The 20243-nt window shown below is 35.7% G+C and overlaps 1 protein-coding gene and 1 pseudogene across 1 annotated transcript; both read left to right on the top strand.

Moving 5' to 3' along the window:
* The first annotated feature begins 2329 nt into the window (after window positions 1–2329).
* LOC117925379 lies at window positions 2330–4282 on the top strand (annotated as a pseudogene).
* A 9310-nt stretch (window positions 4283–13592) lies between these two features.
* LOC117924834 lies at window positions 13593–14423 on the top strand. The gene is made up of 4 exons (XM_034843539.1): window positions 13593–13695; window positions 13758–14032; window positions 14176–14259; window positions 14340–14423. The coding sequence occupies exons 1-4, from the start codon at window positions 13593–13595 to the stop codon at window positions 14421–14423; spliced, it is 546 nt and encodes a 181-aa protein (XP_034699430.1).
* Window positions 14424–20243: the final 5820 nt, after the last annotated feature.

Raw genomic sequence — 20243 nt, 5'->3', positions numbered from 1 at the left:
CATTACCTGTTGTTATTGTTGATTGCATTGATTTATTTGATATTGTTGTAGAATTTCTCGAGGCTTCCACCCTAGGCATTTGGGATAAAAGTTTTGTTGAATTTAGTGGAATTTCTTGAAGCTTCTACAAGAGTTATCCAATATTAGTGCACACGTATTGTTACTTTGTAGGAGGCCTCTTGATGTAGCCTAGTTGGTTATAAATTGCTATGAAGATTAACCCAATTTTAAGTCATCAAAAATCAGCTCAATGTGCAGATATCAAAATAGCTAAAACTTATACGAATTTATTTGAACTTGCATTTGCTTTCAAAAAATTTTAAAAATAAAAAAGTCACGTGAATGGACATACTCTTAACGTTATGTTTAGTTATTAAAAAATATAAAAATAATTTTTTTTTCATATCTAACATCATCATAATATATATATATAAATAATTAAAATTAATTTTAAATTTATATATTTTAAAAATTGTTTTGTATTTTTTATGTTTTGATTTTATGTAAATAAAGTTATGTATAGTTAAAATTAATAAAAAAATTATATATATTTAAATTATTTAATCTTTAAATAAAATAGTTTAATAATGAAAAGAGTTTGAAGTATAATTTAAAATAACTTTTTATTTTTATTTTTTATTTTCTTTTACTTTTTTGGTTTATTTTCCTTCAATTATTTTGAAAAACCATCAAAATAAATTAATAAAAATTCAACATTTATATAAAAACGAAGCAAAAATATTTTATTCGGAAATTAGATTTATTGAATTAAAAAAAATTCTCCTATATAAAACCAAACAACCAAATCAAACCAATCAAGTGGATGTATCGGTAGATTTGGGTTGATGGGACCGGGAGATTTGCATTTTATATTTTATATTTTATATTTTCATGAAACCTCGGAAAAAAACAAAAAGGAAAAAGAGATGAAATACATGAAGTTGTAATTCTTGTGAATGGGGCCATTGACCATGAAAAGGTCTGAGTCAATCACGCTCACCGCCTGTCACGCGGACAAATTTGACATTTCTCCGCCGCCTATCACGTGGAGAAATTATTTAGTAAGACATGATCATTTAATATGTCGATTGAAAGCCATATAACACAAATTTATTGTTCTTGTGGTCTTAATCAATTTGTATGGAGGAAATTCTCCCAATTTAATTTTATAGCAGAAGGGGCCTTCCGTACGTTTTTCTATTTTCTTTGAGTTGATTGTGACTAACAATTGGACAAGAGATCATTTCAATACTATGACTAAATATTAAGGCTCTGTTTGACCATTGTTTTGGATAATGGTTTTTTTTTTTTATAAATAAAAAAATAAGAAAAACATCGTGTTCGTCCCTAGGAAAGCTGGGGGCTTTTGCTTACGAAATGGAGGTATACATGAATCTTGGGATCTTTAACATTTCTAAATCATGTTTTGCTATGTATTTACTCTTCTTTTTTAGTTTTGATGGGTTTGATATGTTGGACGTACTATCCTTTTGTGAACATTTGATATACAAATATTATTAGATGATCAATGTATTATGAATTATTCCAGAAACATTATAGAAAAATGAGTTAAATATAATATGATTATTATATTTATGGATAAATATAAACGGGTTAATCTTATTATTTCATAAGCATTACAAAAATCAACAACTAAATTTAATCATATCTTCCACAATAATTTACAATGATGTGATACCATAACTCAAAAGTGATGCATTTAATATGACATCATGACTCAAAGATAATGTATTTAATATGACACCCTATCATCACTAGAAATATATGGTGTCACTTTCGAATGGGTCACCATTTATCTACTTTGGTGTCACTTCCAAATACATCACCAATTGGTACCCTCTATGATGTCAGTGAAGAAGGTGACGCTATATTGTAGTGACACCTTATGTTTATGGTAACTCGTTATAAATGTCACCATATACCTTTTTCCTTATAGTGTTTGTTTCCATACCCTTAATCCAACACCACTCTCCTTCTACCTATAGAGGAAGAGAACCCCTTCTGCATATTGGGGAAGTCTCGTCACGTACTGGCTCCACCGACCTGGAAGAAGGCTGCTGAGGCCCTACAGTGTGGTCATTTTGATGAGGTGTGCGCCATGGTGTCGCAGTTTGCACATGCGCAAACTGTGGATATTCAGGGCACGGCTCTCACAGTGGCCCAGGTCACTGCTCTTGCACGTGGGGATCATGTTAGGGTCGCTCTCGATGAGGCGGCCGCCCGAGGCCGCGTGACGAGGAGTGCTGATTGGGTAGCTGAGAATATCTCTCGGGGCACGGACACGGGTGCCACTTCCCATCGGCGGACCAACAAGACCGCTGATCTTCAGACCGAGCTGATTCGATTTCTCAACGCTGGAGTGATCGGGAAGGAGACTCTTCCAGCGAGTTTTTCGAAGGCTGCTATGCTTGTCCGAGCCAATACTCTGATGCAAGGGTATTCGGGTATTCGGTAGGAGATACTTGAGGCCATGGCCAAGCTGATAAACCTCAATTTGATCCCTAAGCTGCCTTTGAGGGGGACCATCACTGCTTCTGGGGACCTTGTGCCCTTATCTTATATTGCTGGAGTATTAACTGGGAGGCATAATTCCAAGGTTGTGACGCCTGAGGGGGAAGAAATCACAGCCATGGAAGCTCTGAGAGAGCTGGAATTGAAGCTTCTTTTCAGCTGCAGGCGAAGGAAGGTCTGGCTCTTGTGAATGGGACTGCTGTTGGGTCAGCGGTGGCCACAACGGTTTGTTTTGATGCCAACATCTTGGGGCTCCTTGCGGAGGTTCTGTCTGCCTTGTTCTGTGAAGTGATGAATGGCAAGCCTGAGTTTACGGATCCACTGACTCATGAGCTGAAACACCATCCTGGCCAGATTGAATCAGCTGCTATCATGGAGTTTCTTCTTGATGAAAGTGACTACATGAAAGCAGCAAAGCTTCGTCAAGAGAAGGATGTGTTGATGAAGCCTAAACAAGACCGGTATGCGCTCAGAACTTCTTCCCAGTGGCTGGGGCCTCAGATTGAGGTCATTCGCATGGCAACACATGCAATTGAGAGGGAAATCAATTCTGTCAATGACAACCCTTTGATCGATGTCTCTCGGGACCTTGCTCTTCATGGAGGGAACTTCCAAGGGACCCCTATTGGTGTTTCCATGGACAATCTCCGGATTGCCATTGCAACAATTGGGAAGCTCATGTTTGCTCAATTCTCCGAGCTGGTCTGTGACTATTATAATGATGGGTTGCCTTCCAATTTGAGTGGGGGCCCCAACCCGAGCTTGGACTATGGCTTCAAAGGTGCTGAGATAGCCATGGCTGCCTACTGCTCCGAGCTTCAATACCTGGCGAACCCGGTCACAACACACGTGCAGAGCGCTGAACAACACAATCAGGATGTGAATTCTCTGGGATTAATCTCTGCAAGGAAGAGTGCTGAAGCAGTGGAGATCCTAAAGCTCATGTCTGCAACTTACATGGTGGCACTTTGCCAGGCAGTTGACCTGAGACACCTAGAAGAAAACATGAGGGAAGTAGTGAAACATCTCATCACCCAAGTAGCAAGAAAAACCCTTTACACAGATGAAGATGGGACGCTGCTAGAATCTCGTTTCTGCGAGAAAGAACTCCAGCAGGTCGTCGAAAACTTGCTAGTCTTCTCCTATATCGACGATCCCACTAACCCTTCATACACTTTTTTGCCTCAACTCCGAGATGTACTAGTTGAAAGAGCTCTCAAAGACCCCAAATCCACCGACTCTGCAGGCTATTCCATTTTCAAGCGCATCCCCATATTTCAAGAGGAGCTGAAGGAGAGACTGATTGAGGAGATATCAAAAGCAAGAGAAAGGTTTGATAATGGAGATTTCCCAATACCAAACAGAATCAAGAAATGCAGGACTTGCCCCATATACGGATTTGTGAGGAAAGAAGTGGGAACCAAGCTCCTTAGTGGTGAAAACAAGGTGAGTCCCGGAGAGGATATAGAGAAGGTTTATGAGGCGATCAATGATGGGAAGTTGGGAGATGTGCTGATGAAGTGCTTGGCATTTTGGAGAGGCACGGCGGGCCCTTTCACGCCGAGGCCTAGTGGGTTGTCTTCTCCGGCGCAGTTTAATCCGGAGTATTGGGGTTGGTTTGAGAAGCTGAGGTCTCCTTCTTCAGCTTCGAATGGGAGAGTGAATTGGGACCAGCTCTAATGTAGAAGGAAGGAAAAGGCATTAATTAGGAACATGACCATAATAATTATAATGTTTGTTTGTATGTTTCTATTGTTGTTTTGTACTAGAATTTTAATTCCAGATTAAATAAAATCCAATTCCGACAAACATGATTATGACTTCAAAATATGGATAAATCCAGAATTTTATCTAAACAAAATGGGCCTTGGGCTCAGGAGAGAAACACCCAAAGCCCATTTTGCTTTTGCTCCCTTTCCTAACTTGAGCCGTCAATCATGTTTTCGAAATAGAAAAGGAAGAGGAAATAATCCGGCTTAGTTCTCATATTTCTTTAATTTTTTATATATTTCACATATAACCTAGACTTACAATCAAGACGTCATCAATTTAATTAAACTTAGTACCCATGTACGTGGCACGACCCACCCTTCTTGAATCCAAAAGTCAACGATATGGATTGCTTCAAAAATCAAATTCAAAATGATCATACGACCTTGGTTGTCTTGGTCCCACCTCTAGTCCAAAGAAAATATCTAGAAGGAATGATGCTCTTTCTTTCTTAATAGTCTTTCCTATGTTTACATGGTAAGACATTTCTTTAAAATCTTCAGTTTATATGTATACCGGTCTGCACGCATGGAGAAACAATTATTCATATGTGATGAGGTTGAAACATATAATTTAAATACATACTTATGTTTGGTTTTAAAAAAAATTGAAATAAATACCAAAGAAAAAAAAAAGTGAAAAAGTAGAAAGAAAAAAAAGAAAAAAGAAAAAGAAAAAAAGGTTTTGTTTGATTTTCCAAAAGTATTAAAAAAAATAAAGAAAATAATTTTGTTATGTTTGATTTTAATGAAAATCTCTAATGTTTGATTTTTATGAAAATAAATAAATATAATTAAAATTAATAAAAATTTGATATATTTTTAAGTTATTTAATTTTTATACAAAAAAATTAAATAAATAAAATGAATTTGAAGTAGAACATGAAAATTATTTATTGATTTTAATTCTATTATTTATTTTTTCTTTTATTTTTCTCTTTATTTTCTTTCCTCTAAAATTTATCCCTTTAACCTTTGGTGAATAAAACATAGTAGTAAAATAAATAAATTATTTCTATATATTGGTTAAAACTCATGTCACTTTTTAAAAAAAAAACTATTTTCATATGATGATTGATTAATTAAAAAATAGGTAGCTTTTTAATTATATTTGATTTTTGTTTATATTTTTCCTAATATAACTATATATATATATATAATTTTTTTTAGCAATTTTTTCTTTATTTAATACATTTTGAGAACCAAATATAACTTTAATTTTTTATCAAATGAAACTCTAGGATACCCAAATTTTAAAAGAACTTAAATTTATGGAATTTAGTCCTATGATATGTGATATGATATGTATATGTTAGAAAAATAAGGTTAATTCAACCTAAGGTAATCATTTTAAAGGGGAGTGAAAAATGTGATGGTCTCTTTTTACAAATTTAAAAAGTATAAATGTAAGAGACAATTATATGCAAGTATATAATAAAAGAATATAAAGACAATTGTATATAAAGTAAAAGAGTAGGGAAGAGATAATACAAATACAACATTTTATAGTGGTTTGATGCAACTCGGTCTACATCCACTCTCTTTTAACTTCAATCCCAAGCTTGAGGTTTCACTATTTCAAGGCTTCAAAACCAAACCTTCAGGCAATACAATTGGATTATTGTTCCAATCCACCCTCTTGGACTTTTGGCTCCAAGCACCCTTTACACTTCTCAAGAGATATCCTACTCTTAAACAACTCCTCAAGTGATACTCCTCACTTGAGATTCCCTAAGTGATACCTCACACTTAGACTTTTCTTCTCAAAGATTTACAAATGATTTCACAAAATTCTAGTACAAAACTTTAGGTTCAAATGATATAAGAAAACTAGGATTGAATGGTGCACTAAAGATATGCAAGTTTTAGAATAATGATGCACTCAAAAAAACTATTTCAAGGCTCAAATATATTCAAGAAATGTTTGAAAATGTTAAACACATGAACAATGAAGATTGAAGCCTTTTTATAGAGGAAAAATGTCAAATTAATTGTTGAGGGTACGACTGGTCGAGCTGTGGGTCGACTAGTTAACTAGCAATTAGCATTTAATATTTGACAGATGACCGTTGGACCTCGACCCGACCTCAACCGATTGAGGTGGGGGTCGACCGATTCTTGTTTAACCTTGACCGATTGAACAACCGTTCTGAAAGAGAGATAATATTTTTTTTTTACACCACTCGATTGGTTGAGTTGGGGGTTGATCGATTCCTCATCCGATTCAACCGGTTGAGCCGTTTTTAGGTCAACAATAAACTTTTTCAATTTAAAATATTTTAAACAAGTTTGGAAAACATTTGATACAAGGTTTTAGTTGAAAACATAAAATCATCCAATTTTAAAATATTTAAAACAAAATAACTCTTGTATGATTTTGGTACATAAGTAAAGAATGTAATGCATGAAAATTTTAATGCACCAACAACCTTATAAAGAGATCTTATGAAGTTTAAATCTTGAAAAACATTTTTCTTTGAAATAATCTTCTTTTTCATTATTTCTCCTTAACTTGATTTGTTTTTGTAATTGTCACTTTAAAAATCGTCTTACCTAATTACACTTGAAATATAATCATTAGTTCTAAATTTTATTTTGTTATCATCAAAACCGAGATTAACCAAACTTTGATTTCACAATATATACTATGTTTTCTAACTTACATAGGTGTATTGTTAATGTCAAACTCTTTAAAAGTTTAACTTAGATCATTTGAATGAAAAAAAAATCATAAAATATTTAAAATAAAAAAAAATGTTCATGAAATTTATCTTATTAATTTCATTATGATAATTATGATATTAATGTTTACATGAAGAGTACCCGCCATAAAAATAAGTGTTTATTGATTAATTATATATAAGATTTATTTATATACTATCACACTTATCTAATAAGATTAAAATTTAAACAAACTTACTTACATAAATTTAGAGAAAATTAATTTACCATACCATAAAAAATAAATAAAAATCTTTGGGTATGTATAGATAATTATTTTATTTTATAGAAGTGTTTGTTAGTTAAAAATAAGAATTTGTTTAAAAAATTATCATTTTTAAATTGTGTTACTGAGAATAAGAGTTTATTTGATAGTGATTTTAAAAGATATTTTTAACATAAGTAACGTTTTTAATCATTTTAATACTAATTTTTTTTTATAATTTAAATATTAAAAATAATTATAAATGTTTTTTAAAAATCACAGGAAAAAAAAAACATACTAATTAGTTCGATGGAGGAGATACAAAGAGGTTGGCATAGATAAGAAGAAGAAGAGAGTGAGAAAGAGATATAGGGATTTTATTATATATCTACAATACAACACCTCTGCTATATATATAGCAGGGTTTAGAAAAACAGAGGCTAACAGAGTTTTAACAAAGAAAACAAAAATAACTAATGCTGTTGTAACAAACTAAACTACTAGTTTTTAATTGCTACTTTGCCTAATTTGCTCCCTCAAACGAAGCCTCTAGGAACCACTGAACCTGCTACTACTTTGCCTAATTTGCTCCCTCAAATGAAGCCTCTGGGAGCAAGCCTCTGGGAGCCACTGAACCTGCCACCATGAGCCACTGAACCTGCCACCATAAACTTCAATCATTCAAGCTTTTTACCACTCAGTAGAAGCAATCAGACTTTCAAAAGGAGATCCTGAGAACATCCCAGCAACATCAAGCCTAATCTCCATTCTTTAGATCAAGAGAAGTAACAGTAAGCTTTTCACGCAGCTTGTCAAAGAATCTGAAAGATAAAGGCTTTGTGAACACATCTGCAACTTGATCCTCAGTTGGTACATGATTGACCACCAGCTTTCTCTCCATCACTTTCTCTCTTACAAAATAAAGGTCTAACTCCATATGCTTAGTCCTTGAATGCAAAACTGGATTAGCTGAAAGGGAAACAATACTTATATTGTCACACCAAATTACAGGAACCATAGTCATCTTAGTTTGGAGCTCAGACAAGAGGGACTGCAACCATAACATTTCTGAGGTCAAGCTAGCCAAGCTTCTATATTCTGCTTCAGTACTAGATCTGGAAATAGTATGCTGCTTTTTTGAACTCCATGAAACCAAGCTTTTCCCAAGAAAAACACAATGCCCAGATGTAGACCTTCGATCATCAACATCACTCCCCAGTCAGCATCACAGAACCCCACTAAATTCATAGTTTCTGATGGCTTCAACACAATACCAAGATCTGTAGTGCCATTGAGATACCTTAAAATTCGTTTGACAGCCTTCCAATGAGTATCTAAAGGCTTCTGCATAAATTGGCAAACCTTGTTGACACTAAAGGCAATCTCAGGTCTAGTGATGGTTATGTATTGCAAAGCTCCAACAACACTTCTGTACTAAAAAAAATTATCAATTGGATCACCCATTCCAGCTGAAAGTTTTAGACCAAAAAGCATAGGAGTGGGAAGTGACTTAGCTCCATCCATTTTAGTCTTCTTGAGCAAATCCTGAATGTATTTTTTTTGAGAAAGATGAAGTCCACCATCTGTAGTTTTCTTTACTTCAATTCCCAAAAAATAGCTAAGCTCACCAAGATCTTTAAGGGAAAACAAACCACTTAACCTTGAGATAAGCTCGTGAATCTCTTGACTACTATTCCCTGTCACAACAATGTCATCAACATAAACAAGAACAAAAAGAGAAGAACAGCTGGTAAACCTTACAAATAGGGACTGATCTGACTTAGTGGAAGAAAAACCAAACTGTTGAAGAGAAATCTTGAGTTTGTCAAACCAAGCCCGAGGTGCCTGCTTTAAGCCATACAAGGCCTTATGTAGTTTGCAAACTAGCTTTTGTTCTTGATTGGTTTTGCCATCAAAACCTGGAGGTTGGTCCATGTAAACTTCCTCTTGCAATTCACCATTTAAAAAAGCATTATTGACATCCAACTGCCTTATAGACCAGCTTTGAGAAACAGCAATAGCAAGAACAACTCTAATTGTAGTAGGCTTCACAACTGGGCTGAAGGTTTCATAAAAATCAAAACCAAGAACTTGAGAGTAGCCCTTTGCTACTAGACGAGCTTTGTACCTAGAGACAGAACCATCAGGATTTCTTTTGAGTTTAAAAACCCATCTGCACCCAATAGAAGTTCTGTTAGTTGGAAGAGAAACCAAAGACCAAGTCTTGTTCTTCATCAAAGCTCTAAATTCTTCATCCATTGCTTCTTTCCATTTGGGATGAGAGATTGCTTCCTGGAAAGTATTAGGTTCTTCAACATTAAGATCAACAGTATAGACTTTTGGTTTAAAAATACCATTCTTTGACCTCGTAACCATATGATGTGGCTGTTGTGGAAAAGTGACTGGTCTTGTATTGATAGATTCATTTGGTTCATCTGAATTTGTTAATAAAGGAATTGTACTAGGAAGAGCATATAGATTAGAAGAAGAAGGTATGGAAGCTGACTCATTTAGAATTGGCACAGTTGAAGAAGAATCAGTGTTTGATAAATCTTGTTGAATAGACCTAATGTCTGAACCAAGATTCTCATCAAGTTGATGACTTGACTGAGTTGAAGATGTGGGAAGTGACAGTGAAGGACTGGCACTTAGTGGCTCTAGGTTTTTAACTAAAGGAATGCAAGGAAGACCAACTGTTGAATGTGAAACAATTTGAACAGGTTTTTGAAGTCTATCTGCAAAAGGAAACTTAGTTTCATCAAAGACAACACTTCTAGAAATAAACATTCTTCCTTGCTGATTTAAGCATTTATACCATTTGTGTTTAGAACTGTAACCAAGGAAAGTACAAGGTGAGGACCTAAAATCTAGTTTATGTTTATTGTAAGGTCTTAGGTGAGGAAAACAAAGGCAGCCAAACACCTTAAGCTGAGAATAATTGGGTTTAGAATTAAACAAAAACTCATAGGGACACTTTTGCTTTAAGACCTCAGTAGGCAACCTGTTGATAAGAAAAACAGCTGTGGAAAAAGCATCAGGCCAATATTTAAGTGGAAGAGAAGCTTGAGCAAGAAGAGTCAAACCTAACTCCACTATATGTCTATGCTTTCTTTCAATAATGCCATTCTGTTTTGAAGTATGAGGACATGAAAGCCTATGTATTATACCATTTTGTTCAAAATAGGTTTTCAAACTTCTAAATTCACCACCCCAATCTGTTTGAAAGGTTTTGAGTTTACAACCAAATTGGAGTTCAGCTTGAGCTTTAAACATTAAAAAGGCTTCTCTAGTTTGTAACTTAGTTTTCAAGAAATAAACCCAGGTGTATCTAGAGTATGCATCAACAAAAGAAACATAATATGTGAACCCATAAGAAGAATTAATTGGAGTTGGCCCCCATAAATCTGATACAACTAACTGAAGAGGCTTAGTATACACAGTTTGAGAAATTGGAAAAGGCAAATTATGACTTTTTCCGAGCTGACAAGCTGAACAAATTGAAGAACCAGATTTGGTAGAAAATGGAATTTTATTATCATTGAGAACCCGTGTTACAATTTTTGAGGCCGGATGACCAAGCCTTTTATGCCATAGATCAAAAACATGAAACAGGAAAATCAGAATTGTCATTATGCACAAGAGAAGCATTACAACATGTAAGTTCATTTTTACCATTTGATAAAGAAAGACCAGATGCTTTTCCAAAGAGTTTCTTTGACAGGTTGAACTGATAGAGTCCTTTATGCCAGATTGCCCTGCAAGAGTAAAGAGTGATTAGATTTGTCTTTAACAAAACAAACCTTTGGATGAAACTCAAAATAAACATTATTATCTCTAGCAAATTGAGAAACACTTAACAGATTTTTCTTAATTGCAGGAACTCTAAGAATATTTTTAAGGAAAAGAACTTTATTTGGACTAGAAGAAGAAGGAAAAACAGATAAACCAATGTGTGAAATTTTAAGTCCAGTCCCATTTCCCATGTGGATTTTTGAGTTACCATTATACTCAGCACCAGAATTGAGGTTGCCAAGATCATGAGTAACATGGTTTTTGGCTCCTGAATCTGGGAACCAACAACAATTTTGAAGATCTTCAGGAGTGGCAACCATTGCTTCCATTTCTGAGTAATCTTGATCTTCTTGAGCATTATACTCAGTGAGATTGACATTTCCAGCACTAGAAATTGAACCAGATGCTCCATTCCTTGCACCACTTCCTAAAACACCAGGAGTAGGTCCATTAGCAGGCATATTCCCATGGAAATTTGGATCATACCTATAGAAGCAACGATGAACAGTATGGCCAAATTTATTGCGTAGCTGACACTGAGGCTTGATTCCTCCTTGAGCTCTGCCACGACCTCTTCCTTTGTTATGAACAAAAGACCCTCTAGTCACCTGATTTCCTCCAAATTGATTCCTATTCTGAAAACCACTAGAAGGGTAGCCATTAGAATTCCAAGAGGAAGAAGAACCTCTATTAGAATACTGAGAGGTGTAATTCACAGAAAGATCATTAGAAGAGATTTTGTGTGCAATTCTTCCTTCATGAGCAATCAAAGTCGAGGTGACATATTGAAGAGAAGGAGAAGACTTTTTCGAGGAGATAACAACAATGACAGACTCGTATTCATCTCCAAGACCTTGCATTATAGCAAGTATATGATCTGTGTCTGAAATTTTGTGACCAGCAATAGCAAGAAGATCACAATAATTCTTCATTTTGGTAAGATAATCTCTCATAGTCAGACCATCCTTTTTTAACATCTGCATTTGACTCTTGTAGAACATAACTTTTGCAGAAGATTGAGAATTGAAATTCTGGGAAATTGTATTCCATACCTCAAAAGCTGAAGAACACCCAACAACCTGAGGCAATAATGCACTTCCGGTTGAAGATAGAAGCCAAGAAATCAACAGATGATCTTGGCGTTGGTAATCTCTGAATTTGGGATTTGGAACCAAAAACCCTGTTTCATCAGTGACCATCTTTGGTGGAACTTGCTCTGTTCGAAACAAGAAACCTTCAAGACCATAACCCCGTACAGCATTTTCAATTTGATACTTCCACATCAAGAAATTATCATCCTCTAGATGTATCGTAATAAGCTGACTCAAAGGGCTTATTACCATTCTCAAAGATTCGTCCGTGGTCGTCGGATTGCCTCTTCTAGCTTCAGCTGAAGGATCCGAATGTAACACCTCTCCAGTAGTCTGATTCACAGCGGCAATTGATGCGTGAGCACTGTTGCTCTGATACCAAGATAGGAAGAAGAAGAGAGTGAGAAAGAGAGATAGGGATTTTATTATATATCTACAATACAACACCTCTGCTATATATATAGCAGGGTTTAGAAAAACAGAGGCTAACAAAGTTTTAACAAAGAAAACAAAAATAACTAATGCTGTTGTAACAAACTAAACTACTAGTTGTTAATTGCTACTTTGCCTAATTGGCATTCACCGGGGGTCACCCCAAAAAAAGGTCATAAAAAAACAGAGAAAACTGAAGGGAACAGAGAAGAAAGAAACAGAGGTTTTGGGGAGAGGAAGATGGAGACAAGGCTATCGGAGGCGGCAAGAAGGGAAGCGTAGATTCTTTACTGGAAATTCTTCAAGAAGAGCCTAATCCTCAATAGAACCGTCGTCTCTTGCATCTCCGAGACGCCTCTTCACATCGCTGCCATGCTCGGCCACCTTCATTTCGTCAAAGAGCTTCTCACTCTAAAACCCGAGCTTGCTGCCGAGTTGGATTTCCACGGCGCGGCGCCTCTTCACCTGGTGGTGGCTAAAGGCCAAGCGGAGGTGGTGAGGCAGCTGCTGCTGGCAGATCCTGAGATCTGCACAGTGCGAAATGAAGATGGGAGGACGCCTCTCCACGTGGCGGCGTTCAAAGGGCGAGCCGAGGTTCTCAGCGAGTTGGCCCGGGTCAAACCGGTGGCGACTCGGGTGGTGAGGGATCGGGGGGAGACGGTTTTGCACCTGTACGTGATGCAGAATCGGTTGGAGGTGTTGGTAGAAGCGATGGGGGGAGATGATGGTGAGATTGTGAATCGGAAGGACTCTGATGGCAACACTGTTCTACATATTGCTGTGGCCTAGAAGCAGATTGAGGTATGGTTTCGATCTTCTGCTTCACATTTGGAACAGATTGAATCAATTATTGAACGTTGAAATCATTAATTCTTCAATTGATTTGCCTCAAATCTATGCCACTTCAAATCAAATTTGCTCAATTCTTTAGGTTCCTATCCATTTATGATTTGTGAATGTTTACAATTGGGGATATTGTCAAAGGGATTAATGCAAGAAGTTTGTTTGTATGTCGTGCAGATGATAAAATTTCTGCTTACTAAATTTGGAATGGAAGTCAACGCATTGAATGCAAGTGGCTTTACTGCTTTTGATATCTTAATGCAAAGCCCCAGAGATTTGAGGGATATGGACATTGAAGATTACCTTTTAGGTGTAGGAGCCTTAAGTTCTAAGGATTTCAACATGATTCTGCCTGATGCGGTTCCGGTGAAGAGGCCTATCATAAAAGGGTTAGCCTCCCCAGAGATAAAAGCCCTGGCCTCATCAAAGAGCATAGGAATGCTACTGTGGCCTTCCAAGCTGGAATAAGCCCACCAGGAGGTGTTTGGCAAGATGATCTTACAGTTGACTCCAATGGCAACCCTGTTGAGAACCCCCACAAAGTTGGTAATGCTGTAATGCCATATAGCCAGAGAACTGAGTATGGTCTGTACATGATATTCAACACACTCGTTTTTCTTGCATCTCTCAGTATGATCCTTCTACTTGTTAGTGGACTACCTCTAAAACGGCGGAGATGGATGTGGGTTCAAATGATAATAATGTGGATTGCTATCAGTGCGCAAGTCATTACTTCCTGTCTCTGGAGATGGATGTGGGTTCAAATGATAATAATGTGGATTGCTATTAGTGCGCAAGTCATTACTTCCTGTCTCTACGCTACATGTCACCAAAGAATGTTTATGGTCACCTCCATGATGTAACTGAGACATTGGTATGTTTATGGTCACCTCCATGATGTAACTGAGACATTGGTCTTAACATGGTTTTCGCTCATGTGCCTTGTTTTCATAGGCAACAACATTTGCGTCAATAGGTGGTTTCGCAGGAAGCGCAGGGATCACAAGGAAAAAGAAAAAGTACCTTCAGCTCGAATAGATGAAAACAAGGAAGAAATTTGAAACAAAGATTACAGTAAATGGAAATCCTCCTATATTCTACTTCTGTTAGGTTTTTTTTTGTTGTGGGTTTGTTGATTCTACCATCAGATTGTTGGTCTTTGGTGTGTAAATGTTCATACTATACACATACAGTTAGTGATTTTGAGTGTGGGATGCTGTGTCACAAGGGTGGAGGAGTAGCTTCAGCTTCAGCTAGTCTGGTTCCAGATCAGGGGAAAACCACAATGAAGATTTTCAAGGAAATCATTCTCAGATCCTGATTGTTTCAGCTCTCAAGCCCTGAATCCACCATTGTAACAAATTCTTTGCTCTACACTTTGTACATAGTATGTATTTTTTGGAGACACCCAATAAAATAGGAATAAGCAGAGACAAATTCTACACTATATTTTCTTGAAACCTCCACCAATGGAAGATATGTCGTATATTTATCAAGATTTTCTATCCTTCTGTATCCAGAAATGCAAGTGGTGGAATTCAAAGATTCAAATTGGAAGAGCACCCATCAATGGACATACTATAAAAGTTTATGACTCATCTTCTTCTCCAGGTAATTCCATGCCTCTAAATGGTTATCAGATATGTTAATAGGAGACCATTGTTTCTGGGTTTTTCCTTTTCATCTTAAGGTTTAGCCTTATTCATAGTTTAGAAGTATATTTCAAGAACAAATGGACTTCTCTCCTTTTCCCCCTTCCCTTTCTTTCCCTTCCATTTGATTAGCAATGGGAATTGTCAAACAACTAATTTGGAATTAGTTCACATTCTAGCAAATAAGATGGTTTGAAATTTATTTAGCATTTACAATATTGAGAGGCAACCTTCCCTTTTTTGGAAATGGAGTGGGTGGTCCTTGTCATAAGACATTAGAGAATAAGAAGAATTCAAACCTTGTGGTCAAATTCAGAATTTGTGGTTGTGGATGTTAATTCAATGTGAATTAAAAAAAAGAGTTTGTTCTTTCACTCATACTCTCTCTTAAAAAAGAGCTCTTTGGCACTCACAGCCTGTGCACATAATTTGCTTCTTTTATAGGTTGAAAAAGCAATTTATATTCTTTATATTTTCACATATAGGTGAATTTGAATCCCTCCCTCTCTTGGAAAAAATTATAGTACTGCTGCATAACACGATATCCCAACCATTGGATCTTACATATATACACACATTTCCATCACTATATTTAGTTGAAAAAATATTTAAGAATGTATGAATATTTTAAAATAGTAAAATAAAAAAATATTTTATTGTAATATAATATTATATTAAAATTTGTGGACCTTGCATTTCGGTTCATGCGCTTCCACTCGATGGCGAGCTCGATTTAATTTGAAAAATGATTTTATTTATTAGAAAATGACTTGGAGTCGCCACTTATTTTTGTTTTATTTTTAAAAGGGTAAACAAAATAAGAAAGAAAACCCTAAGTGTGACTCCTTGTTTTGGAAAAGGTGGTTTGTGAAAATTAGGATCTGGCTCGGGGGTCAAGTTACTTATCGGGAAGGTACGGTAAAGACCGTAGTACCCCTCTAAGTCCCTAAAAATGGATCTCTACTAATAAAATGAAACTGACGTGACGATCGATACGAAATCAATGGATACTCAAAACGATCATGCACATATGAAAATCAATACATACATAGAGAATGATCAGAGTGGAAATAGATGCGTACCTGAGCAACGATCCTCAATGCGCTATCAAGAAGTGAGGTTAGTGCACAGTTAATAAACATAAAATATATCACGCATGCATCACCAAATAGTGTAATAAGTCACCAATGACAAATCTTGCACTTCACTTAGGTTTATTTTTATTCCTCTGATGTTAGGCTCCCACCAAAGCCTATTTATTTTTGCATGAATTAATTCCATAAATTCTATCACTTGGAATTGCGGAATTTGATTCTTGCTTATTTTAAAACATTTTAAAAATCAGGTAGGTAGTGAAAATTGCATGCCAAAAAGAAAAATGGCATCAACATTTTATTAAAAATGAGACTTTTAAGATCTAAAAACTCTAAGGATGAAAGATGGGGAAGTTGGGATTACTTGAGAACCAGGATTTGGGAAAATATTTACAAAAAAAAGGCTTGGAGACATTATTTTCAAAGGCATGGAATGAGGAAATGAAAGATGGTGACATGGCCCAAAGGTGGCCATGTAGCCCATGCAGACTGGAAACATGCAGGAGAAATGTATACATGATGCCCAATGGATCATTGATTCGGTCACCTCTGGGACAAGCTGATCAAATGCACCAAGGCTAGTGATTCTGTTCCCCATATTGTGAGTGCCTGACATCCAGTATCAAGATATCTCTCCAGCTTTATTGGAATCTCCATGGTCAAAATGAACAATGATGGGAACACCACTTTCCACTGCCACCTACGCCTATTGGGTGATTATGAGATCAAATTGTAGGACCCTATTCCTTGATCCTAGACTTGCTCCATTGACAATCTCTTAGTGTGAGTGCCTTTTCTTTCTCAAAACTCAATTTGTGCCATCATTAAAGTCGCATACTCGCCAACAAAGAAGGGGTATAACGGACCCAAATCACCAACTGGTTGTGCTGAGCTCACTCTCTCACTATGTTTCCACATTCTTGTCTGACCAATCTTACCCATGGGGAACACTAGTGGACCATTCTTTTTATAAAATCCATTCCCAGTCAACACAGCACCACGGTCTGAAATTTCCCGAAATCAACGATTATTCTCAGACTGAGCAAATGGGTGGCCGAAATCATCATCAAACTTCCCCAGTACACCCCAAAAAGAGCAAGACTCATTGCTTGGTAGAAAGAAAAACTCATGAACCGACTCTTTCACTGGTCATTTCGCGATCACCGAATCGTTTAGAATATCTTCGACTGTTTCCGGTTAGTTAGAGATAATGAAACAAGTAAATCCAACCAAAAAATGGTGGAAAAAAGTGCTTTTGGATTAATTGAGCATCATCTTGTTGTAGATGTCAATCTTTGTTGTTAGACTTCACCAAAAAGCTCCTAGCATGGTGAAAAAAAGTATCAAATATAGTTAAGTCTTCAATAAAATATTTTCACATGTGAAAAATTACAACCAATACACTATATAGTCAAGTCTTCAATAAAATATTATTTCACGTGAAAAATTACTACAAACTAGTGTATCTCTCATTCTCAATTAGACAAAAATGTTAAAAATCATTCATTTTTCTTGTTTTCATTTGTTTTAGGGCTTATTAGCAATGAAACGAAAAATATGTTAGAATGTTAAACCTAGTTTTTACTTCCCTGGAACTCGATAAAAAACACCATTTACAAAACCCACATCATAGATATACTAAATCAAGAGATATAAAACAATTATACTAAAAAAGATTTTTGCATTAATAAAAAAAAATGAAGATGATAGATAAGGGATTTTGACTTACCCGAGATTTTACGAAGCAAAGAATATCAATTATGGGTGTGCCGACCATGAGTGTGAGAAGAAGGAGAAGAAAACGATGGTTAGGGTTAAACAATAAGAACTTTTATATTAGTTAATGTATATATGGAAACGATGGACTTTTCATAAATTGTTCCTACTCATTATTTTAAAAAAAGGTCCATTGAGTTATAAAATTTAAAATTTTTTATTTCATATGGTGTCACTTCCAAAAAATGACACCATAAATATGAAATTAGCATCATCTAACTACCCTAATTGAATATTTTTTATATGATGTGTCACATTTATAAATTTTAAGCTCAATGGTGTCACTATTTTAAATGCAACACCATAAATAGTGACATCATAAATTATTTTTGTAGTAGTGCATGAACAAACTTCATGATTCCAAACAATGGAATTCATAGAATCAACTCATACAAAATTAATTTGGACCTTGGTGGGGGGGTCCAACATTCTTGATATCTTCTATGATATTGATTCAAATGAGAGGATTGTTTGATATTTGACTGATTTTAATTGTTCTCTATGATATATATGAGAATTGTTTACACCTATTGTTGAGCTAACCTTGTTTCTTATTTTAGTGCTCAACTTGCTATCCAGGTACGCTCCTCCACACCTACTTTCGAGAATTCTATGGACATGTATGCTATTGATGACTATATCCATACTTGATGTGATTCTTGGGTGCTTAGATGTATGCTTGATTTACTTGGATAAAACACATGTTGTGAGCCATATTTTTATACTAACTTTGATGTTTTATGATAGCGTTTGGGAAGCAGTTCAGGTACACACCTAGACTCTCTTTTATAATTATGATTTGACTTTTTGGCTTGGTATATTAATTCTGAAATCACCTTAGTCTGCCTAGGTATCCTCAATCAATTAATTAATTGTCACACTCCCCTCAACTTAGTTACTAGAGACTTCTTTAGGGCTTAGAGAGGTGCTACCTCTTAGAGGTACCTTTCCAATAGGTAACTTGATCCCCAGACCAAGACTCGGGTTTTCCAAGACTTGCTTTTCCAAAACTATGGAGTCATTTCTTCAGGGTTTTCTTTCTTGTTTTATTTTCCCTTTTAAAATAAAATAAAATAAAATAAGTGGCGACTCCGACTTTTCCAAAACTAATTTTTCACCAAATAAAAATCAAGTCTCGCTGATTAAGTGGGGACACACGTGAAAAATGCGGGTTCACACTCCTACATACTTCCAAATATATGGGGACGCTTTCATGCAAGGTGGTCATCACCTCCACACATGCACTACCTTGCATCATAGAGGGTTTCCTAATGGTAAAGGTTCTCACATCTCTCAGCACTAAGTGGTAATATAAGGTGTACAATGAACGGTGTGGGTGCATCCAAAAATCCTATCAAATTAAGCAGAGAGAAAACACATTGGTCACACAAATATCTTAAAGTCTAGCCTTGGGTTATACAAATCTTCAAAGATCAGACTCCAATCAACATCAATGTGTTGGTTTTTTCTAAAATGCTCCCAAACATAGATATAACATATCACTAAACCCTACTTCGAATCACTAGCTTAGTCGAAGAGCAAACAAAGTAACAAGTCTAGTATCAAATATGAGATCAAGGGAAACAAGGTCGACCAAGACTAAGGAATTGAAGGTAAGAGGATAGATGTGTGTCCCACATAGACAAACAACACATGCATCACACAGAAAAATAGTAGTCATGCAACAGGCAATCAAGCAAAGAACAAGTATATTATCCATATCTATACATAAGCTAAGCAAGAAATAGGATAAACAAGATAGGTATATAACAAGAATAAACAATATGTTGAGACAAACTAGATAATTTACAACAAAGAGAATCAATCATGCCAATATGAATGAGATATACAAAAATGAGAATATACATGTCCAGGAAATCAATCGATGTAATCAACATGTCAATATCACAAATGAATATAACAACCAAACATGCATCATAAAGAAAAATGGTTATCATGCAGCATGCAGTCATACAAAACAAATACATACAAACATAAGCAAATATATACAAGCGCACATGATAACAATAATCAATATATAATAAGACACATGCAACATATATACAAAATAATCATCATGTCAACACTCAATGCCTTAAAACATGCAAATATACAATAAAGGCACAATGAGGGGGTATCTATTAATCGATTAATCAAATGCTACATTTCTCTCAATTCGAGTTCAAGTTTGATCCTCTAAATTTTCCTAGTGAAGTCGCTATTTTGTGGACCCGCATTTTTCATGTGTGTTCCCACTCGACGAAAAAATTCGCTTTTTATTTGATGGAAATTTGATTTTTTGAAAAATACTTGGAGTTGTCACTTGTTTTTGTTTT

Source organism: Vitis riparia, chromosome 11 (assembly GCF_004353265.1).
Source record: "Vitis riparia cultivar Riparia Gloire de Montpellier isolate 1030 chromosome 11, EGFV_Vit.rip_1.0, whole genome shotgun sequence".
In the NCBI taxonomy this organism is placed as follows: domain Eukaryota; kingdom Viridiplantae; phylum Streptophyta; class Magnoliopsida; order Vitales; family Vitaceae; genus Vitis; species Vitis riparia.
This window is presented reverse-complemented; position numbering and strand designations above follow the sequence as displayed.

What these genes read in the sequence shown, in the direction of transcription:
- LOC117924834 (XM_034843539.1), top strand. Translation starts at nt 13,593, where the DNA reads ATGGAAGTCAACGCATTGAATGCAAGTGGCTTTACTGCTTTTGATATC. An exon ending in CATTGAAGATTACCTTTTAG is followed by an intron (nt 13,696 to 13,757) that starts GTGTAGGAGCCT and finishes GTTCCGGTGAAG; the next exon opens with AGGCCTATCATAAAAGGGTT. An exon ending in ATGATGTAACTGAGACATTG is followed by an intron (nt 14,260 to 14,339) that starts GTATGTTTATGG and finishes TTGTTTTCATAG; the next exon opens with GCAACAACATTTGCGTCAAT.